The sequence below is a fragment of the Rana temporaria genome, chromosome 11 (genome assembly GCF_905171775.1).
Source record: "Rana temporaria chromosome 11, aRanTem1.1, whole genome shotgun sequence".
NCBI classification, from domain to species: Eukaryota; Metazoa; Chordata; class Amphibia; order Anura; family Ranidae; genus Rana; species Rana temporaria.
In genome coordinates this window covers 59,858,753-59,882,212 of record NC_053499.1, presented here as the reverse complement: position 1 = coordinate 59,882,212, position 23,460 = coordinate 59,858,753, and the positions used below count along the sequence as shown (strand labels likewise).

At 41.8% G+C, this 23,460-nt stretch overlaps 1 protein-coding gene across 4 annotated transcripts in view; it reads right to left on the bottom strand.

Moving 5' to 3' along the window:
* The window catches only part of EPS8L2 (EPS8 like 2), a 238,566-nt gene that overhangs the window by 53,770 nt on the left and 161,336 nt on the right, over positions 1–23,460 (bottom strand). For all 4 annotated transcript variants that reach the window (XM_040328628.1, XM_040328631.1, XM_040328632.1 and 1 more), the window contains 2 exons: positions 7,301–7,462; positions 6,297–6,443 (listed from right to left, as the gene is read on the bottom strand). In XM_040328628.1, coding sequence (XP_040184562.1) covers positions 6,297–6,443; positions 7,301–7,462 — 309 coding nt within the window. The remainder of the gene's footprint in view (positions 1–6,296; positions 6,444–7,300; positions 7,463–23,460) is intronic.

Here is a 23,460-nt window from a genome sequence, read left to right as displayed (position 1 = left end):
AAAAATCATAAAAATCAGCATGGCAGCCAGGCAACTATCATTTTCAGGAGGTCAGCAATGGCTGCCCAGCATTTCTTTTGTGACAGTTTTTAAATCCTATTTGAATCCTACAGTATATCTGTACTGCCCTAAAGAACCAGAAGGTGGTGCCAAAACGCCATGCAGACTTCATGGATCAGGGAGCGCAACTTTAAAAATCCCTCATAACCTCAAATACTTGTAACCAAAGAAAAAAAAGGAAGACTACCTAACATTATAATAATTATTTTATATTAATTATGTAGATGACTTTGACAAAAGTTTAATATTTTTCATGTTTTATTCATGTTTTTATATAAATAATGGTTTTCTTTCTTCTTGTTCTTGAACACTTCACTATGGGGAACATTTATAAAGTGGTAAATGTCATTAGTCCACATTTACTGGAGACAATTGATTTATTTTTAAAGCACTTTTACTATTCAGATTTGGCTCTACATTCCCCCCTGTCAAGGGACATTTTCTAACTTTTGCAAACATCTGTTTTTAGTGGAAAAGGTGTTATATTATATTCTCTCCACTAAAAAAGCAATGACTAAACATGAAGACCACAGTTTTGAACCTGTGTTTTACATGCACCATGAATGTGCAGCCCCCATGCCCTTATCTACTAGAAGGGCAAAGCATAGGTGTGCGCAGCCTATTGCATTAGGGTGTGCACTGCAAAGTTCAAACACACATGTGCAGTAGAGCAGTGGATGGTGTCAGTATGGATGAGATTGGGGGTCAGTATTTTTTTGTTTTTATTATGTTATTTTGTTTGAACATTTTAATTTTTTTAGAATATTATTTTGGTTTATTATTTTGGTTTTGGTGAAATAGCAGAGAAAGGGACTGAGAACAGAGATACCCTGGTCCCTTTCTCAGTAGCATCAACTGCCACTGGGGTTCAGCAGGGAGAATCTGCATTGCACAAGGTGATTAGGGTGTGCCCAGGCACTCCCGGCACACCCTGTGCGCACACCTATGGGCATGCCCCCCTCCCCCGGCTCCCCCCAAAAAAGGGGAAACTCTTGCTGAGCACATTTAGTATCCAGGAAGGGGAGCAGGCAGGGAAAGGATGATCAGCCCTCCAATGGGAGGTAAGCAAAGTTTTATCCCTTCCCCCCAGGGAATCAGTAATGGTCTTGCAGACCCATTAATTGTTATCTAGTATCTGTAAATCACTTTAAAGTTCTTGAAGCATATCGGTACTTTTCCCATACTTTTCTCTCGGTCAGAGACTACACATGACTAAGGACCCTACCCTCACATGACAGCGCTGGGACCTTACAATTGCTTTCTTTGGTTTCCAGCAATGCATTGTGAGAGATAAGGAGAGAGTCACATGCTTCCCCATACCTGGAAGTACCAGAGTGTTTCACATTGCAGGCGAGATGGTTGAAAACACTGGCAGTAAGTAATTAGTAATCAGTAATTATCAGGCAGTCAAGGCACTCAGGTGTCAAACAAACCTGCAACTTTTTCCTGCTGGCACTGCCCAGGGACACTTTAAATAATGTAAATAATTTCCAATACTATTCAGAAGATTTTGCACTGGAGGTCTCCTTTGGGTCTCTGGGACATCCTTGCTCTGACACCATATTGTCAGAGCAAGGATGAGAGAAGGGCAACCAAACTAATAAGAGGAATGGAGGAGCTCAGCTATGAGAAAAGATTAGAGGAACTGGATTTATTCCCTCTCGAGAAGAGGAGAATAAGGGGGGATATGATCAATGTGTACAAATATATAAGGGGTCCATATAGTGAACTTGGTGTTGAGTTATTCACTTTACGGTCAACACTGAGGACAAGGGGGCACTCTTTACGTCTAGAGGAAAAGAGATTTCATCTCCAAATACGGAAAGGTTTCTTCACAGTAAGAGCTGTGAAAATGTGGAACAGACTCCCTCCAGACGTGGTTCTGGCCAGCTCAGTAGATTGCTTTAAGAAAGGCCTGGATACTTTCCTAAATGTACAGAATATAACTGAGTACTAACATTTATAGGTAAAGTTGATCCAGGGTAAATCCGATTGCCTCTCGGGGGATCAGGAAGGAATTTTTTTCCCCTGCTGCAGCAAATTGGATCATGCTCTGCTGGGGTTTTTTGCCTTCCTCTGGATCAACTGTGGGTATGGAGTTGGGTGTATGGGATTGCATTGTGTTTTTTATTTTGTTTGTTTATTTATTTATTTATTTTTTGTGGTTGAACTGGATGGACTTGTGTCTTTTTTCAACCTGACTAACTATGCAACTATGTAACTATGTAACCATATTTAGTATAATACTTTATAGGGCGAATTATATTAATAATTACATACTTTACCCAAATTAATTTAATGTTATTCCAAATATGAGGTTAGAGCCAAATAATTCATATAGCTATTATGCTCTCATCAGCATACTCCATGCCCCCTTTCTATAGAAATAGCAGACTGTTTGCATTGTGTGCAAGATTGATAGAGTTGAAAAAAGTGTGGAAACACAGGATTGTCGCTATGAAAAGCACTGCGTGTGCATTCAACACACATTGCCTGCACATTTGTCACATTTGTTTTAGTGAAATATTATTAATGTGTGAATAGTCCAGGCAAATTCAGGCTGCAGAATTTGCCTGGAGTCATTAGATTGTTATTTTGTTATAGCACAAAAAAGTTTGCAACCTGTTACAAAATCTCAGTGCGTGGAGGCTCAGCTTTTGTAATTTAAAACAGAAGGGAGTGTTTACTTATGTCTCTATTGCTTCTGCTTGTTTGTCAAGTCACTAGCTCTAGTGTGGCGGAAATGTCGCGTCACCTGTTATTGTTGGAAACACATCTTTCCCCATCAATGACCATTCTACTGGCCCAACAACTCTCACAACTTTAAATAATAATTGTGATATTCATTTAGCCTTTTGCTGCCAATGACTTCATTGGGAACCTATGAATTTAGGGGTAGCTAGGGCTTAATGATGCATGCACCAAATTTGTCAGCAGTTTGCAATCTGTTACCTCTCTGCCTCTTACCTTGCTAAAAGTAAACCTGTACTTACTGTATGTACCCAAACACAAGTTCACAAAGACAGTTTATAGCAGGCACCCCATCTGTGCTGGATTAAACTCTGTGGAAGCCACTAGGCAGGCGCAACCTTGGGGCCCCCTCACAGGTTTCTGGAGGTTTCTTGCACTTTAGTGGGACAGCATTGAACTAGTAATGTGCACATTGGCTGCTAGATGGACATGACCATCTCTATTGTATATTACACATACATAGGTTGCACCTACATTTTTTTACAAACTGACAGCTGAAATAAGCTTTTAAGATGACAAACTGCAATGTGAAGTTTTTGTTTCTTTGAGTTGATTTATCTTCTTTATCTTTATCTATATTTTGTAAACAGTTTAGGAAAGCTTTAGTGCCGGTTCACACAGGGGCAACCCCACTTTGCAAGGCGATTTGGAGGCGGTTTCATTGTGATTTTAAGAAAATTACAACGCGACTTGAAGTTGCCTCCAGGATAGGCGACTTTGGTTGTGGCCAATCACAGAATAATCAGCTCTGTGGAAGTGAGGGGTTTGCCTGGGTAAACTATTTTCTTTTCCTGTAAAGTTGCTTCAGTTAAGATGGAGATCTGACTTTGGAGGCAACTTCCATTGAAATCAATGGGTACAAGTTGCCTAGAAGTTGCCTTGAAGTAGTACAGGAACCTTTTCTGAAGTCGGAGCGACTTCAGTAGTGTGCATTAAGACGGCTCTCATTCACTTCAATGGAATTTCTTATGTCCAGCGACTTGGGGCAACTTGAGGTCTGACAAGTCGGATCCCAAGTCGCTGTAGTGTGAACCGGCACTTATTGTAATTTTTTTTCAAAATCAAATCAATATTTTAATCCATTGTTGGGGGGCCCTTAAATGGCATGGGGCCCACAGGTCAGTGCCTATTCTGCACCCTATACAGGTCCTTTGAACTGGTTCTATCTAATGCCATCTCCCACAGCTGCTATTACATATCTACCCTTTCTTTCCCAGATGTCCTGTTCTCTTGTGAAACATTAAGATACACACCCAGTTCTGATGGGTAGAGGGCAACATGTAAGTCACTTTCCTTCCACCCAAGTGATAGCGCTGCTTCTTGCCATTTGGTTTCCCAGGTACTTAGCACTGTCATATGAAGGTGGAGAGAAAGTTGTCAACCTCGTGTAAGCTCCAAGTCAAAACTTTTACCTAACACAAGGCTTCTTCTTCTCCTTGCTTCTGCAAGCAAAGAGATTAAGGAGGGAGTGAGGGAAAGTAAGTATAAGTTGCTGCAGGGGGATCACAACCCTTCCCCTAGTAATGGAACAGTACATGTGCCTACTGATTGACTGAAGCCTCGTACACACGACCGAGGAACTCGACGGGCGAAACACATTGTTTTCCTCGTCGAGTTCCTTGTCAGGCTGTCAAGGAACTCGACAAGCCAATTTTCTCCATTCCCGTCAAGGAAATAGAGAACATGCTCTCTTTTTGGCTCGTCGAGTTTCTCGACAGTTTCCTCAACGAAAATGTACACACGACCGGTTTCCTCGGCAAAAACATATCTCCCAGCAAGTTCCTTGCTGGTTTTTGCCGAGAAACTCGGTCGTGTGTACGAGGCCTTAGAGGTTTGAGTGCTGTCACAGGGGAGCAGGTAACATTCTCCCCCATAACAGGAAGTGCTGGGTATTCTCGCCAGCTGCAAAGGAGCAAGAAACTGTGAGGGAACACAGGAAGGGTAAGTGCATGGGTGTCTGGGTTACTCTTTGCAAAGACATTGCCACTTCACTTTAGCCATGAATGAGCCAAGCACTCTAACAGCCCTGCTCACGCAAAACAAGTCAGGTCACAAAGTTTTGTTTTTTCCTCAAATTCTCATTTTACTGGCTCCTCACTTTTTTGATCACTTAAAAAATTGGGTTGTTTATTAAATTCTGTCTAGCTAATAAAACAATAACGTTTTGCAATATTCTTATCTTTATAGTCTATCAATTATCAGCATCAAAGGTTGACACATTAGTACAAAAATAAACTTTTATTGCATGTTAAATATGGAACAAGACTATATAGCTGCTACAGCTACGTGAGTTACTATTTGAAAACAGAAAGTACTTAAAATTTGACACTTCCTTTTTTTTCATAAATATATTTAAATTCTCATGAGCTGTTTGAAAAGCAAAATGACAAGTGACAATAGAAAAAAGGGCAGCATGGTGGATTTGTGGTTAGTTTTTCAACCATCTTTGCCAACTCTAATTTATCACCAAGGTATCTATCTAGTAATTGAACCGCTTGATTACACCACAATGGGCATTAAGTTGAATGCTACGTTGTGTTGCCATTTAGCATTAATTGCACCTGAGCACATATATACAGTGTGCTGCAGTAAGCCTGTGTTGTAGTGCAACTAAATGAACATCTTTCTGTTTTTCAATTTGAAAATAGAGTTTAATTATTATTTGTTTTGCTTGTCAAGGTGCATTCATAGCTCATTCAAAATGAATAGGATGCCTAATTCAGCATGTAGGTTCATGTCGGCAATGAGGCAAACTGAGGTGACCAACTCAGGTGGGGATTACAGTTTCCAGACCAGACACGCTGAGGGTTATTTACTAAAAGCAAATCCACTTTGCACTACAAGTGTACTTGGAAGTACAGTCGCTGTATATCTGAGGGGGACACGCAAGGAAAATAAAAAACAGCATTTTTGCTTGCACATGATTGGATGATAAAATCAGCATAGCTTCCCCTCAGATCAGCAGCAATCTGTAGCGATCTACAGCGATTGCACTTCCAAGTGCAGAGTGGATTTGCCTTTAGTAAATCAACCCTGTTCTCACTGCAGCTTAGTAATGTTGTCTTGGTTGGTAGGACATTGGCGTCACCTCCACTGTACCAATCAATTTGCTGTGCAACCCAGCCACTTGTGGCCTAGCAATCAATAATCCTGTGTGTCCCAGCTGCCTGTGTCCTAGCAGCCAATGACAACCCATCCACAAAACATCATTGGTTGCTAGGCTGCAGGTGGCAATGACACAGCAACATTGGAGTCTTAGCAACCATAGGTGGAGGTCAGCAAAAAAGGCCATCTCAGGTGGTAATTCATCTGGGCAGGCTCCTGGCAACATGCACCAATGCACACAGTTACATGCATTAATGTGCATCACATTTGGGTAGAAAGCTGTTCTAGCAATCAAAGACACTAGCAAATGTTGATATTGTTCAGTTTTATATTGTAGTGACAATGTCTAGGAAACATAATAATACGTGTCTATCACTTACCTCCATTTCACAGTTAAAGAAGTGAATGTCAGGCTTGTTCTGATCCGGCTCCTGACATACTAGTAGGAGTACATTTGGATAGCGATGTGGGCCTTGTATACTCTGGCAGTGATGGACAATGGACAGTGGGAAGTTCTCCAACTCTTCCTAATATAGAAAATAAATGTTTGTCAGCCTACATTGTAGTATTGAGCATTCCCCTGAAACACTCATGTACATTTTCCTCTATATTTATGTCTTGCTATACAGCCATAAATGCATTTGGTTATCTAAAGCCAACAACTAAACTAGGTATCACTAATACAGTTGTGTCGCCACACATGTTCAGCTTGTTTTCAATAGAAACCTTAATATGCACACCTACAGGCACATCTAGGCCTCCCATAGTAAATGCCATTGAAGGTCTCACTTAAACTTCCTTCAAGTGGATGTAAACCCTCACATATACCCAGTGAAGTGAACAGCATCAGATGATACACAGAGATGAAACAAATCTCTCTACATACGTTTTGCATGTATATCTGCTGTGTTCAGCTTGCAATATTCTTTAGAAAGTGAACATTGTGTTAGAAATGTTTTCTTCCTGTTCAACACTGGGTGTGGATTATTTGTTTACACAGCTGATTGGAGGAAAAGCACCCCCCCCTCCACATAGGCAGAGGAAAGAAGGAATGTGCCAAGCTGTTCTGTGAATAGACCAGCTCTCTGCTAATCTATTTATAGCACCTATACACATTTCAAGCTGGTTTTATCTCGGTTGTCAGAGAACTTGTCAGAAGTTATCATGCTGATAACAGAAGAACGGAGCAGCAAAAAGACACTGGACTTAGGGCTTTTGGAGAGAGATAAGAAAACACTGCAGATATATGTGCTTAGGTCAAATTTCATGAATCAGGTTTACATCCACTTTCAGCTTGAGTCAGGGCCCAGTTACAGTTATGCCAACAATAGTTGTGTTTATAAGGTAATATTAATACTATTTGATATACTATATCACAATATACCTGTGTGGCAGAGTCCAGAAGGCTGATAGAATTGCTTATAACCTGGAGAACCATTTCCTGGGCCCATATTTTATCCTTGGATTCTAGTTGCATCAACCGTTTGATGGCGTCATCCACTGTGCCCAGAGCATCACTTTTATCCATCAAAAATGTAGCCAGATGCTAGAAGACAGAAATAAAAGCTGATTTTCTTTTATATTACAGATAAAGGTTTCAGGGTGCATTCTAAAGTATACAAAACAACTGCTGTCCTTATGTAGCTTTTCCAGTTAGTGTTTTTGCACAGTAGTCCCCAGTCTGTGGCCTTCAGGTCAGGCCAGTTTCACTGCTGAAAACCATTGTGATCTATAATACGTACACTCATGCTTCTGACCTAGTGCTTCTAGTCTTTACCCAAAATGTAACTCTTATTTTAAAGCCAACTCCTCCCAAAATGTTTGTCTTTAGTTTTGAAAAGAGTAGGGAAGAGTCAAAATGTCTATCAGATTTTTATTTCTTCTCGGGATCCCAATGTGAAGTAGACATGTGCATTCGTTTTCATCCGAATGCATTTTTGTTTGAATCTCAGTTTTTTTCGCATTCGTTTTAACAAATGATAAAGAACGCACATGATTCAAAATCCGAAAGATCCGACATAAAAAATGCTTTATTTTCGTTTTTTTGCGACAACAGTTTGATATAGATAGAAGATTCGTCATGACGAAGACAATAGAGATCTGTGTCTTTTAAACCTGTGGTCAAATGTGCCTAACCTAACTCTATTAGTCCAAGATTCGACATAGAGAGAAAGGATTCGACATTATAGCGACATGAAGATTCGACAAAGCAGCTAAAAACATACGATTGTCACGACCGCCACATTTATGGTCAAATGCTCGGCCCATAGGCTATAGAAGAATTCTAATGTTGGTTGACTAGTAATAATAATTAATAAATATAGTTATTACTAGTCATACAACATTAGAATTCTACTATAGCTTGTGGACGAAGCATTCCACCGGAAATGTACGATTGCGGCGTCATACAGTTTAGCTGCTTCATCGAATCTTCTTAGAAAATTTGACGGACACCATAAGCCTTCAATGACAGATTCAACCTTAATTAATTTGGATTTCGGATGAATGCATTTTTATAACGAAACTGAATAAATAAAAACTAATTTTCGGGAGTAACTAAATAAATATATTTTTCGGATGAAAACGAAATTCCGAAACAAAATATTTCAGTGTGCACATGTCTACTGTGAAGTGACAGGAAGTGAGACAAAATCTCTCGAATAGAGACATATATGGCAATAAAATCCTGCAAGAAGCTCTAATTCTTAATCATTCTACCCAAATTGATCATGTTGTAGTTGGAGTTGGGCTTTAATATATCAATGAACATTAACTCTATCATTAAAAAATAGAAATTATTTGTATATTCTGGGAGACACAACTAAAAATAATGGTTAGAGATGGTTAGAGAAGCTGAACACATGAAGGCCTTGAGTTTATCTGGCAGATCACCACTTTTTTAGTATTCGGTACTATATGTTCAGCAGCTAATTCTCCCTAGGGATGAGCTTTGAGTTTGAGTCGAACTCATGTTCGACTCGAACATTGCCTGTTCGCCGAACAGCGAACAATTTGGGGTGTTCGCGGCAAGTTCGAAAAGCCACAGAGCACCCTGGAAAAGTCTATGGGATAAATCTAAAGTGCTAATTTTAAAAGCTTATATGCAAGTTATTGTCAAAAAAAGTGTTTGGGGACCTGGGTCCTGAAAAAAAAGTAAAAAAAAAAACGTCCGTTTTTCGAGAGCAGTGAATTTAATAATGCTTAAAGTGAAACAATAAAGTGAAATATTTCTTTAAATTTCGTACCTGTGGGGGAGGGGGGTGTATAGTATGCCTGTAAAGCAGCGCTTATTTCCCGTGCTTAGAACTATCCCTGAACAAAGTGTAATTTCTGAAGGATAAAAAGTAATTTAAAATCACTGCTCCCGAAAAAACTGCAGTTTTTAAAACTTTTTTTTGCATTGATACATGTCCCCAGGAGCAGGACCCGGGTCCCCAAACACTTTTTAGGACAATAACTTGCATATTAGCCTTTAAAATTAGCACTTTAGATTTCAAACGTTCAAGTCCCATAGACTTTAATGGGGTTCTAAAGTTCACACAAACTTTTGGTCTGTTCACAGGTTCTGGTGATTGTGTTTCATTCTATTGCATACTCTTTCTGCAAACCTTTGAAAACTCGAAACTAATTCTTATTTCAACCGTACTGCAAGTGCTTTAAGTACTGGAATGTTTCTGTATAATGTAATCCACTGGGACACAGACAAACAAAGGCTCCCAGGACACTATGGGGTGTATTTAAATAAAAAAAATTGACATTGCTTGAAAATTATTTCTGTACGCAGGGGGAAAAATAAATATATTCTCTGCAGATAGAATGTGTGAATGGGGAAAATACTGCATTAGGACCAATAGTTGGCACTGATGAGCAGCCTTATTTCATATGATACTCACTGCCATCTAATGTGTCATGTTCCTAATTTTCACATACATTCTGTAAAAGTGTAGCCTAAGAACATTTCAGTTTTCCCAATTAGCACAGGATGTTTTTTTTTTTTTAGAAAACTCTTTACTAGTTTTTAGTGATTGTAGGGTAAACAAAATATGGGTAGTCCAGGGCACGCAGGGGCAGACTACCTGAACAAAAACAGGTACATAGTACCAACAGTACAGTAAAAAATAAAATAAAAAGCATTTTAAAAACATACAGAAAGCAAGCATGTGTGGCTCTAGTTGAAGTTTACAGAGATGTATCATGATATTAAACACAACATCAGTCCGTGCCCTCCCCCAAGGAGTCAGGATAAAGAGAAGGGTTACATATTCTAATCAGAACCCACCCCCAGGCCCAGGCTCTAACATAAATAAAAATCTGGGTAGCTGCTATCAAACTTGCGGATGCAGCCACTATTGGTAGGTTGGAATTGGCTAGTTGCTTCCAATAGGCAATGGTCTGAACTAAGGTTTTTTTTTCCAATGGAGCGTGAGGGCCTTCCTGGCATAGAAAAGTATAATCCAATTAGAGTCTCTCTAGCCAATGTAGGTGAGAGGCCTTCAGCAAGGCCCAATGAACAAATTCTTAAAGAGAATGTGGCACAGAATGAATTTACATGTAGTTTTGATGAACAAACAGCCATGCACTTTTTTTTAGTAATACAGTCCTATGTAAAATGTTAGGTATTGTCTCCTTTACAAGAAACCTGGCAGTCCAGCCAAAGTTGGTGATAGGCCTCGTACACACGGCCGAGGAACTCGACGTGGCAAACACATCGAGTTCCTCGGCCAGTTCAGCCCTGAAGCCGCCGAGGAGCTCGGCGGGACGAGAGCTCCCATAGAACAACGAGGAAATAGAGAACATGTTCTCTATTTCCTCGCCGAGGTCCTCGTCGGCTTCCTCGGCCGAAAGTGTACACACGGCCGGGTTTCTCGGCAGAATTCAGCCAGAAACTCGGTCGGAAGCTGAATTCTGCCGAGGAAACTGGTCGTGTGTACGGGGCCTAAAACTCTAACATAATGCAGGAAAAAAAGACTCATTAAAGCAGTCTGACCTACCTTACCAGCACAGATGCAGTAACATAGCTAAATACACGGTAACACAGTGGGGTTGATTTACTAATGGCAAATACACTGTGCACTTTGTAAAGTGCAGTTGCACTCTGCAAGAGCAGTTGCTCCACAGCTTGGTAAATGGGCAGAAGCTATGCTGACTTCCATGACTTGCATCATCCAATCATGTTCAAGCAAAAAAAAATGTATTTTTATTTTCCTTGCACGTGATTGGGTGAAGTTTTACCTCATTTACTAAGCTTTGAAACAACTGCCCTTTGCAAAGAGCACAGTCTATTTGCCTTCAGTAAATCAACCCCACTATGTACTTATATAAATCTTCAGGATGTTTTTGTTGACCACCATCTCACATTGCTAGTTTCCTGGGATTTTTTTTTAACTTCAGTGCTTTCTAAAATACTGGCCTGGAACAAGTAGGGATGGGAAAGTCAAAACTTCTAATAGATATGCTTGTTGCAAGTCAGGGACTCTGAAAGTACTAAAAACTAGCGGATTAAAATGATAGCCAGGAATAGGTATTTTGAGAAGGTGAGGTTAGCAATGGTAGCCTGCAGAGGTGAAGCAGAATGTTCTGATTACTGGCAGAATGACATAGTCCTTGAAAGAAACTTTAGTCCCCAATACAGAACTGTATATGCCTTTTAGGCCCCGTACACACGTCCGAGAAACTCGACGGGCAAAACACATAGTTTTGCTCGTCGAGTTCCTTGTGAAGCCGCCGAGGATCTCGGCGAGCCGAAAATTCCCATTGAACAACGAGGAAATAGAGAACATGTTCTCTATTTGGCCCGACGAGATCCTCGTCGGTTTCCTCGGCCGAAAGTGTACACACGGCCGGGTTTCTCTGCAGAATACAGCTCCGATCGAGTTTCTGGCTGAATTCTGCCGAGAAACTCGGTCGTGTGTACGGGGCCTCACACATCCAGAAAAGCTCCACAGAACTATCCAGGTAGCTCAAATAGATTCCTTCTCTTATCATACGAGAAACATTTTTGTGTTTGTCCCTTTGGATATTTTCGCACAAACTGTAGTGATCGGCTCTCAAAAGCTGTGTACTAATGATCAGATTATCGGATGATCGCTTAGAAATGCGTATATTTAATTTTCTTATTGCGTATACTAGGCATAACTTTCTTTTGCCATACGAAAAACCGACAGCTATTTATTATATAATAAAGTCAGGTCCATGCGCCCAAGACAGATCCATGCGCTCAACCCCATTCTGAATTCAGCCCTACTTTCTTTCCAGGGTTTTTCTAAAAATGAAGAGATGTGCTCCATCTCCAGGCCATAAAAAACAGCTGAAGGCTAGGTTCACACTGCTGCGAATTCAAAATCGCGGTAAAATCGCGATTTTACCGCGATTTCGCGGCTGTGATTTTGCCGCGATTTCGGCCGCGATTTAAGAGACATCTGTGCAGTGTTCAATGTAAATCGCGGCCCGAAATCGCAAAAAGTAGTACAGGAACTACTTTTTTAAATCAGTGCAGCGGCGTCGCACTGATTAGGACAGTGCCATTGCCGACAATAGCCGGCAAATGCCGCCGATTTGAGATGCGATTTGACATGTGAAATCGCATATCAAATCGTACCAAATCGTACCCATTGTGAACCTGGGCTCAAGCTCGGAGCTACAATTTCAAACAACATTTCAGTTTCAGCTCATAGTGGTCAATCAGAAGTTTTTTTTTCTAGAAAATTCAAAGTGAAATCTGAGTTGTTCCTATTGAAAGCAACTCCAATTTTGAGCTCATTTTCTTCCTTCCATGTTGTACAGTTCATAAAATACACATTGATCATGCTAATCTTTGTAATTAATTTACGGTGGCGTAATGGTTAAGGTTTCTTCCTTGTATCATTGGGGTCCTTGGTTGGAGTTCCAGTCAGAATACTGTCTGCATGGCTTTTGCATGTTTCTCCTGTGCTTGTGTGGCTTTCTGCCAGGTACTCTATTTTCTTCCCACACTCCAAAGACATACTGGTTGGTTAATTGGCTTCTTTTGAAAACTGGCCATGTTATGATATTTTACTGAGTGCATTCAAGATGGCTGCCTCACCATGTGCCCCAACAGATAAAGAACCAAGATTCCCTGCTGAGATAAGTGCAGTAAAAATGTTAATGAAAACAAAAAAAATCCACAGGCTGCCTGCATCCTATTGGCCCATCACTTTAAAGGACTGCTTCCGTAGCCAATAGCAATGGTGTTGGAAGGGGGTTCCAGGCAATGTAGGGGCATGGAAGGCTTTTGCAGCTTTACTTTTAGTTGTCAGTTAGGGTTGCCAACATCTATATGTCCCTTATGTAGCGCTCACCCCGAAGGAGCCGCTGGATAGAATTGGGATGGCGTGTTACCTCTGTGAGCGTTAGGGGTAGATGATGAGAGCAGCAATGATGGAATGTCCAAACAGCAGGTGTCTTTTCTTGTGCTTTATTTTACCCAACACGGTAAAATACAAACTTGAGGTAGACTAGATAGCAGGGATAGATGAGGAGAAGAAGTAGCAGACTCAGGACCAACAACACAGAGGCAATCCTGCTTCTAACGACATTTCACTTTCGTCGCCACTCCAGCCGGAGTGGGTATAGTGTACCTGGACAGGCCTCTCACACCGACCTGACAGCCAGAGTATCACTTGGAAACTTTGAGGGAAAAGATCTCTGCCACAGACCCTCCCTAGAACTTAGATCATGGAGACAATCCTCCTTGGTAGAATTTGAGCTTGCGTTTTCCTCAGGTAGTTTTCTCCTTAGGTTACCGACTGACAGGTTGTGGACATCCAACCTCTCAGTGTCCGGTTACCTCGATCCCCGGTGGATTGTCTAGGCCCTGTTGGACCGCCAGCCTCTCATTGGCGCTCCTCACACGGACTCCTCACCGAACAGCTATCTCGCTTGGGATCTCCTCAGAATTGGTAACCCAGTAGATCATTGGGGCCCCGCCACAGCCCACAGCTTTAAATGTTCTGGGCCGACATGGTCTCGGAACCATGAACACTGCGTGGCACCCGCACCCCGGCCTGGTAGGCCATATCGCCGGGGGGCCATGATGTGTGGTCACCCTGAAGGTGGGTGCCACACCCGGAACAGGACTCCCGCCCAAAGGCGTCTGCTCCAGAAGTACCTTCCCCCAGCATGCCCCGCGAGGGAAAACCCCTCCTGATTGGCTGCTGGCAAGAGGCACCCCAGCCTGGTCTCCACTGCTGCCACCTGCCGCCCCCGGGGTGGAAAAGCACCTCAGGAACACAGAATGTACCGATAGTACAGCCCAGCTGAAACACAGGCCTAATTTGTACAAATCACTTGGATGAGAGCTAACTAACTCTCTCTTCCCCCTTAAATTTAGAAGAGCACCTGTACTGAAAGTACACAGGCGCTACACTTACAATACACTAGAGTTCCCATTATATATAAGAGATCCATATATGATTCATCTAATCAGTACTACGCTAAAATAAAATATCACTTTTGAGAAACAAGGTCTGTATAGCAAAAAATCACTTCAAATGTCAATGTATGGTTTTACAGCCTCCACTGCAAATCTGGGTAAACTTCAGAAGTTAAATTAAAAAAAGAAATCTATACTAAAAAGAACCTGCTAGCCCTAGGGACAAGCTGCACGTAGGCTTTTTCAAGCAACTTTCACTTATCACTAATCATTTAGCAAAGTGAAAAGTCATCTGAAATTTGCCATCTTTTCCAGTAAGTTTCCGGTGACCGTTGACCAGATGTAATCATTCTTGATACTTCTGCACTGCTGCCTTATTATGCAACTGCAATGTAATTACTTACAATGGGAGAGAATTAATGCACACAGACCTGTACAGCAGCAGTAGCGCATGTAGGGAAAACCAACATCACAACCCTTTCTGTGTCTAAATGCCGCCTGTAATCACAATGTTCATAATTCATGATAGAGTAATTGTAGCTCAATGACAGCTATATATTTAAGCAGTATCAACTGACACTGAACAGTCTTGTCTCACGATTTGAAGGTCAGTGGGTTAGGGGTAGAGTAGGTCGGTGGAGGTCTAGGGATTATATTGATGTTGTGGTTTGGGTGAGATTAAGGGTAATTTGCTTAGTAATTGCTTTTTGGGTGTGATAAATTCATTTGTTGGGTGCTTTAAACATGTGCAGACTATATAGGGGGAGCATCACTGTTAAAAATTTATTTTTTAACAGTGGGGTTGTTGATTTACTAAAGGCAGTTGCTCCAGCATTTATTAAATGAGCATAAATTCTGCTAACTTCCATCATCCAATCATGTGCAAGCAAAAATGCTGTTTTTTTTTATTTTCATTGCACCTGATTGGGTATTCTTTGCGAAGTAAAGCATTACCTCATTTACTAAGCTATGCAGCAACTGCACTTGTAGAGTGCAACTTCACTTTGCAAAGTGCACATTCTATTTGCCTTTAGTAAATCAACACCAGGATGTTTGTTGCTAAATCCCAGTCTGTGTCAAAAATGGTGCCATATGCCTATTGGACTTCCATTACTCAAAAAGGGGGAACCAGATGGGACTTTAGCCGTGTCAAATGGACTAGTAAAAGAAAATGTTGTAAAATATACACTTTATTGACAAAGATTAAAATAACCAATGCATCAATGAAGCTCTGCATCATATGAAGTTCTATCCATTAAGGAGTCTTGGCAACAAGAGAACCTCAATGTGTTTCAACTCCTAAAGAGTCTTTGTCAGAAGGAAAAATATATATTTTCAAGATGCATTAATTAAAAACAATAAAGAAATGCATGTCCATGTCAGAGACCCCAGATAGGAAACGAGATATACAAGGCAGACAAGGCTCAACTGAATCCTCAGTGATGGTAAGGAATAATGACCTTATACAAATCGGTAACAGAATCCAGGGCTCTCAGGATCGCCTCCATGACAGCAACAGCATTGGTGTGACCTTACCATCATTGAGGAGTCAGTTGAGCCTTGTTTCCCTTGTATCCTATCTGGTTTCCTATCTGAGCTCTTTCACTTGATCATGCATTCCTCTATTGTTTTTATAAATGCATCTTGAAAATATATAATTTTCCTCCTGATGAAGACTTTTTATGAGTCGAAACGCATTGAGGTTCTCTTGTTGCCATCTGAATGACACCTTAATGAATGAAACTTCATATGATGTACAGATTTACTGATGCATTGGTCGTTATATACTCTTGATGTATGGTAGTTTTTAATCTTTGTCAATAGAGTGTATATTTTACAACATTTTCTTTTATTAGTCCATTTGGTATCGCCAAAGCCCCATCCTGTTACCCCTTTTTGAGAAATTACAGTACTCTTGAACAGTAAATTAGGAATGAAAATTCTTGTGGCAAAATTGCGCTGACACACTGATGCTCAAAAAAAAACAAAAAACAATGGCACATTTGGGAAGAGCACTTATGTTTTAGCACAGGTGCAATCTCTGATCACTCACATGCACAAAGCATTACAGCTTTCTTAACAAGCAATGGCAAAGCTTGACTTGATTCCGCACCATCAATCCTGTAAATCTCCTTGCAAATCACCTTAGGTAAATCAGTTCAACTGCAGTCCCTTAGGCAGAAAACACAGTACTGTATACGTTTACTAGCTATTTAAATATATATATATATTTTATCTTTCTGTTTGTACAGCTTTCCCACATCATGCATCAACATAAACACAATATTATTTTTATTTTCTAGCCTGTGCTATAGAAATAACGAATAAAGGCCTCGTTTGCATGGGGCGCGCCAAACCATATGCCCATGCAGGGCCGTGTTTACCTGCACAGGGAGGCACAGGAGGCACAGGCAGTCCTATTCTTGTGTATTGGGACAAAGCAGCTGCACAGACACAAGACACAGCTGCTGCTCTCAATATGGGTGGATGTGGGTGAGTGCGGGTGCATGTCCCTGAACTCACACTGCCTACGTTGAGGGATTGCACCCACACCGACAGTCCGACACAGATGTCATATAGGGAGCAGTGGCTGTGTCTCAACAGATATCTATGGGACTGCCTACAGGGGGATGCACAGAATATCTGTGCATTCCCGTGGGTGTAAACATGGCCCCACATGGATGTATGGGGCACTATGCCCCGTTTGTACGAAGCCATGTTGCATTTTATAATAAACAATTTATTAAGGCATAACTACAGGTATAATTGCATTATAAATAAAAAAAAAATTGCAGAGTTGCCAAAGTTGGAGTAAAAGTTTCAGCTTTTCCTTACTCTTCAGAAAGTGTCTTTATAACTGTTGTGACCCTGTAGGAGTAATTCACTTCTAGACCTGGTGACAACTTTGTAAAAAGTAAATATGCCCCATTGGGGCAGCAACAAATCTGACAGGAGTTGTAATCCTTTCCTATTCTTACAAATCTCAAGTTTAAAATTTCCATTTGTTCACCTTTCAGTACAATAATTATATAAACGTGTAGCGCCCTGCTCCCAATTACTGGGGCGCTATTCTAAATCTAGAGGGTGTCTGAGTCAATCGTGGGCACAGACTTTGTTGAATTTCATTCAAATTAGCCTCTGTTCTGGCTATGGTTGTGCTTGAGAGGACTTTCCCCTGTTGCCTGTGGGTGGCGTTATCACCTCAGGCCCATTTTGGAATACAAGCGAACCATGGTGTGTTGAGTGACCCTTCTCGGCAGCAGCCCAGTGGGAGTGGTGCCCCACTATGCATGCTGGGAAGGGATACTTAAGGGGCAGATGCCGTTTTTCGGGGTCCTTCGCCTCGTGGCCCTTCTAGCGCGAGGCACGTGTGTGATCTCGACCTCACATCTGCATGGAGTGGGCCCAGTTATGCTGGCTGGGGCCTACGATTCAAAAGAGGATCCCAAGCTGTCCATCCAAGTGGGGGAAGCTGCTTAACGAAGGGAACCGGGGGAGGACCTGCCCTGGAGGAGCCCAAGCAAGGCAAGCTAGTGTCTGGGGATAGGCCTGGTGACTTCGTTAGAAGGGGATCCATTACTCTATTGGTCTTACAGTCCGCCGGGTTGGCTTAAAGGCTCTTTTACTGTAAGGATGGAAGTTCGGCACTCAAATCCTGGGGCAGAGGATTCCTGGCTATCCATCTTTCGTTCTCAGACGGTCTGTGGCAGAGACTGTTTTCATACTGTTCGTGCATCATCCCGGCTGCTAGGCCATGTGAGAGGGGCTTATCCGGGTAAGCAATACCCACTCAGGAGTGAGTGGTGAATACTGGAATTCTAGACATCATTTTGTGCATTCTGTACCGTGTGCCTGAACCTTCCCCCTTCTCTCTATACTCTCCACTTTCTTCACAAGTTTTATGCAGCAAAAATAAAACCTAACAGTTGAAGGTTTTATATCTTGTGTGGACATCTCATTTTCTACAGACTTTCTTCCCTGAACAAGGAATTTAGGGGTAACGTGCAAAACCCAAATCTAAACCAGCAGCTCCTATGGGGGTAGTGCTACAAACGCAAAAATGTTTTTCTTAAAACATTTTCAGTTCTGAAAAACCCAAGAAACTTACAATATATATTCTGTATAATACCACTCTTTAATAATGGATTATTTTTATATTTAGTTTATTGTATTTTCCTATATTTGGTTTGTGACATAAAAAATTGAATCTGGTTTTAAAAAACAATCTGGCTTTAAAAAAACAACATCACAGAGATCCCATGCATTGAAAAATTGGGGCCTGCTAGGATTGCGGCAAGGGAGGAACCAACAAGTGCAGTCAGGCCAAGCTATATGTGGTCAGAGACTGTCATGTGCATGGTGGTGGATAAGGATAACAGTTAGGTCACATTGACTAGCCTCCCTTGTTTAAGTAACCTACATTATCTGGGAAATATAAACAAACTTCATGTAGATAAAGTTCTCCTACATTTTAATGTACCTGCCTTTCCACACATTCAGATGCCAAAGAGTATCTAATCCACTCCAGATTCTCAGAATTCTATTTTCTGTAAAGGCAGCTAAACTCAGAGGGCCAGATTCACAAAAGAGATACGACGGCGTATCTCCTGATACGCCGTCGTATCTCTGTTTTAGACTGTTTTACACTGTCGGATCCTAGGATGCAATACTTCGGCCGCCGCTGGGGGGAGTTTGCGTCGTAAACCAGCGTCGGGTATGCAAATTAGCAGTTACGGCGATCCACGAAGGTTTTTCCCGTTGTTACGTCGGCGCAAGTCTTAGATTCCCGTCGCAAAGATAGGGCTGCTATTAACATGGTGTAAAATTACTCCACCATGTTAAAGTATGCCCGTCTTTCCCGCGTCGCTTTTGAATTTTTTTGTTTTCCCGGCGTAAGTACGTTACACACGTCGCGATTCTCAACACGTCGGCGCGTCGTAATTTCGCGCAAAGCACGTCGGGAAACTTGCGAACGGAGCATGCGCAGTACGTCCGGTGCGGGAGCGCGCCTAATTTAAATGGTACCCGCCGCCCCATTTGAATTGGGCCGCCTTGCGCCGGACGTGTTTACGATACACCGCCGCAAGTTTCCAGGTAAGTGCTTTGTGGATCGGGCACTTAGACTGAAAACTTGTGGCGGTGTAACGTAAACGGGTTACGTTACGCTGCGCCGCAGGTACGAGAATCTGGCCCAATGTGCCTTGCTGCTGGTAATACCGTGTGTGGATTATACCTTTAAAAATAATTATATTTATTATGTGTTTAAAAATGGTGTATTAATTAATTGATTTTATTTTTACCAAGAAACACATTCTATTAATGATCAGGCTGAACGAGGGCCCCTTTACACAAGTGGCAGCATTGGTGTGCGCAGCCTATTGCGTTAGGGTGTGCACCCCAAAGTTCAAACACACATGTTTGTGTGTGTGTGTGTATATATATATATATATATATATATATATACTGTATACACAGTGTCTTTAAAAAGTATTCATACCCCTTGAAATGTTCCACATTTTGTCATGTTACAACCAAAAACTTAAATGTATTTATTGAGATTTTATGTGAAAGACCAACACAAAGTAAAACATAATTGTGAAGTGGAAGAAAAAAGATAAATGGTTTTCAAAACTTTTTACAAAAAAAATATCTGAAAAGTGTGGCATGCATTTGTATTCAGCCCCCTTTAGGCTGGCCATACATAGTCGAATTTCGAAAGAATTTTCTTTTGAAAATCAGAAAATGTGCGCGTTTTGTGATCCGATGGCGCCACCATTGATTTCGAAATTCGACCAACTAAGCCTTCAATTTCACCTCATGATGCTACAGAAAATAATTTTCGTGGCTAGGAATCTTCTTTTCATTACGGGAATTTTCTTTTCTTGCACATGCGCATTGCTTTTTCGATTGCATTTCTCGCACGATCCTCCATCATTGATTAGAAAATGGTTTGTTTTTCCAAAAATGTACAAGTCCGATTACTCAAATTCAGCCGCACAAAAATCGGCTGTTGCTACAACCCACTAATGGTGCGAAATATGAATGAAAATTCTAAGGCCCCGTACACACGACCGAGTTTCTCGGCAGAATTCAGCCAGAAACTCGGTTCAGAGCTGAATTCTGCCGAGAAACCCGGCCGTGTGTACACTTTCGGCCGAGGAAGCCGACGAGGACCTCGGCGAGGAAATAGAGAACATGTTCTCTATTTCCTCGTTGTTCAATGGCAAAAGTCGGCCCGCCGAGTTCCTCGGCGGCTTCCACACTGAACTCGACGAGGAACTCGATGTGTTTGGCACGTCGAGTTCCTCGGTCGTGTGTACGGGGCCTTAGATAAGATTTTCAAAATAAAATTCTTTCGAAATTCGACCTTACTCTGATACCCCTAACTAAAATCTAGTTAATCCAATTGCCTACAGAAGTCACCCAATTAGTAAATAGAGTCCACCTGTGTGTAATTTAGAGTTCACACCATTGCGGATTGGATGCGGGATCCCCTCATCCAATTCGCAATAGCACAATCTGCACTCTATGGAGCCGGTTTACATATCTCCGCAGTAAGTCCGGTCCATTTTGCACAAAAACGTGTGCGTCTTTTGGTCTGTTTCAGGTCCCAATGCAGCCCAAAATTTGGGCTGAAATCAGATCTGAAACGATAAACTAGCACACGCCAGACCTCTGCTGTGAGCCGCATACGGCTCATATATGAACCAAGCCTTAATCTCAGTATAAATACAGCTGTTCTGTGAAGCCCTCAGAGGTTTGATATAGAATCTTAGTGAGCAAACAGCATCATGAAGGCCAAGGAACACACCAGACATGTCAGGGATAAAGTTGTGGAGAAGTTTAAAGCAGGATTAGGTTATAAAAAAATATCCCAAGCTTTGAACATCTCATGGAGCACTGTTTAATCCATCATTCGAAAATGGAAAGAGTATGGCACAACTGCAAACCTACCAAGACATGGCCGTCTCAGATGGACAAATCTGTCCACAAGACAACTATTAGTCGTGTATTTCACAAATTTGGCCTTTATGGAAGAGTTGCAAGAAGAAAGCCATTGTTGAAAGAAAGCCATAAGTCCTGTTTGCAGTTTGTGAGAAGCCATGTGGAGGACACAGCAAACATGTGCTACATGTGGTCCTACAAAGTATTGACTCCGGGGGGCTGAATACAAATGCACACCACACTTTTCAGATAATTATTTTTTAAAAAAACTTGAAAACCATTTATAATTTTCCTTCACAATTATGTGTCACTTTGGGGTTTATTTACTAAAGGCAAATCCACGTTGCACTTCAAGTGCACTTGCAGTGCACTTGGAAGTGCAGTCGCTGTAGATCTGAGGGGGACATGGAAGGAAAATAAAAAACAGCATTGTTGCTTGTACATGATTGGATGATAAAATCAGCAGAGCTTCCCCTCATTTCAGATCTACCCCTCAGATCTAAAGCAAATGCACTTCCAAGTGCACTTGTAGTGCAAAGTGGATTTTCCTTTAGTAAATCAATCCCATTGTGCTGGTCTATCACATAAAATCCCAATAAAATACATTTACGTTTTTGGTTGTAACATGACAAAATGTGGAAAATATCAAGGGGTATGAATACTTTTTCAAAGGACTGTACTCACTGGCCACTTTATTAGGTACACCTGTTCAATTGCTCGGTAACACAAATTGTTAATCAGCCAATCATTTAGCAGCAACTTAATGCATTTAGGCATCTAGACGTGGGGAAGACAACTTGCTGAAGTTCAAACCGAGAATCGGAATGGGGAAGAAATAGGAATTTAAGTGACTTTGATCGTGGCATGGTTGTTGGTGCCAGGCGGGTATTTTGAAAAATGCTGACCTACTGGGATTTTCACACACAACCATCTCTAGGGTTTACAGAGAATGGTCAGAAAAAGAGAAAATATCCAGTGAGCGGCAGTTGTATGAGCAAAAATGCCTTGTGGATGTCAGAGGTCAGAGGAGAATGTGCAGACTGGTTTGAGATGATAGAAAGGCAACAGTAACTCAAACAACCACTCGTTACAACCAAGGTATACAGACTACCATCAACAGCAGAAGACCACATCTATCACCTAAGAACAGGAAACGGAGGCTACAATTCGCACAGGCTCACCAACACTGGACAATAGAAGAGTGGAAAAGGTTGCCTGGTCTGATGAGGCTCAATTTCAGCCGCGACCTTCAGATAGTAGGGATGGGATTTGGCGTAAACAACATCAACGGTTCAGGCTGGTGGTGGTGGTGTAATGATGTGGGGGATATTTTCTTGGCAGACTTTGGGCTTCTTAGTACCAATTGAGCAGCCTAACTGAGTACTGTATTGTTACTGACCATGTCCATCCCTCTATGACTACAGTGTACCTATCTTCTGATGACTACTTCCAGCAGGAAAATGCACCATGTCACAAATCATCTCATACTGGCTTCTTGAACACCTTTGGGATGTGGTGGAATGAGAGATTTGCATCATGGATGTAAAGCCGACAAATCTGTAGCAAACTGCGTGATTCTGTCATGTCAATATAGACCAAAATTTCTGAAGAATGTTTTCAACACCTTGTTGAATCTTCCTGGTTCTTTTATGCTTCTTTTTTTGGTAGCAGACTGTTGGGACTTGCTGGGCAGAGGTGCTGTCTCTGGGCAGACTTCAGTCTATTAACCACTTCCAGACCAGCCGCCACAGTCACTGCTGTCTGCTCTGCCCTCCTTGAGCTCACTGGAGCGTTAGGCTGTGGGGTCGACGGGAACGGCCGGCTCAGGCTCTCAGCAACTTGCCGAGAGGATGACCCAGGTGCCGGTACAGGGTTCTGGAGGGATCCTGACCATATGGTCGCAATCCTTCCTATTTTGAACCTTCTTCTGTCCAGTCACATGATCCTGCAGCTCCAGCTCCCCTGTGTCAGTGAGCAGCTGCTGCAGGAGGGAGTTCCGGTGATCTGACGATATGGTTCCTCCCATAGAGATGGTTCCTGTCTTGACTGCGCAGGTGTAATCCTTGCCGACGGAAATCACCGAACCTCCAGGGCGAAGTGGAATTTGAGGTAAGTGGCCAGTCGGACAGCTCGCTATGCTCGCTCGGCCTCCTGGCTCTTTTTTTTAACATCCTCCAATCCACGGGGATGTTAAGGAATGAGCCTGG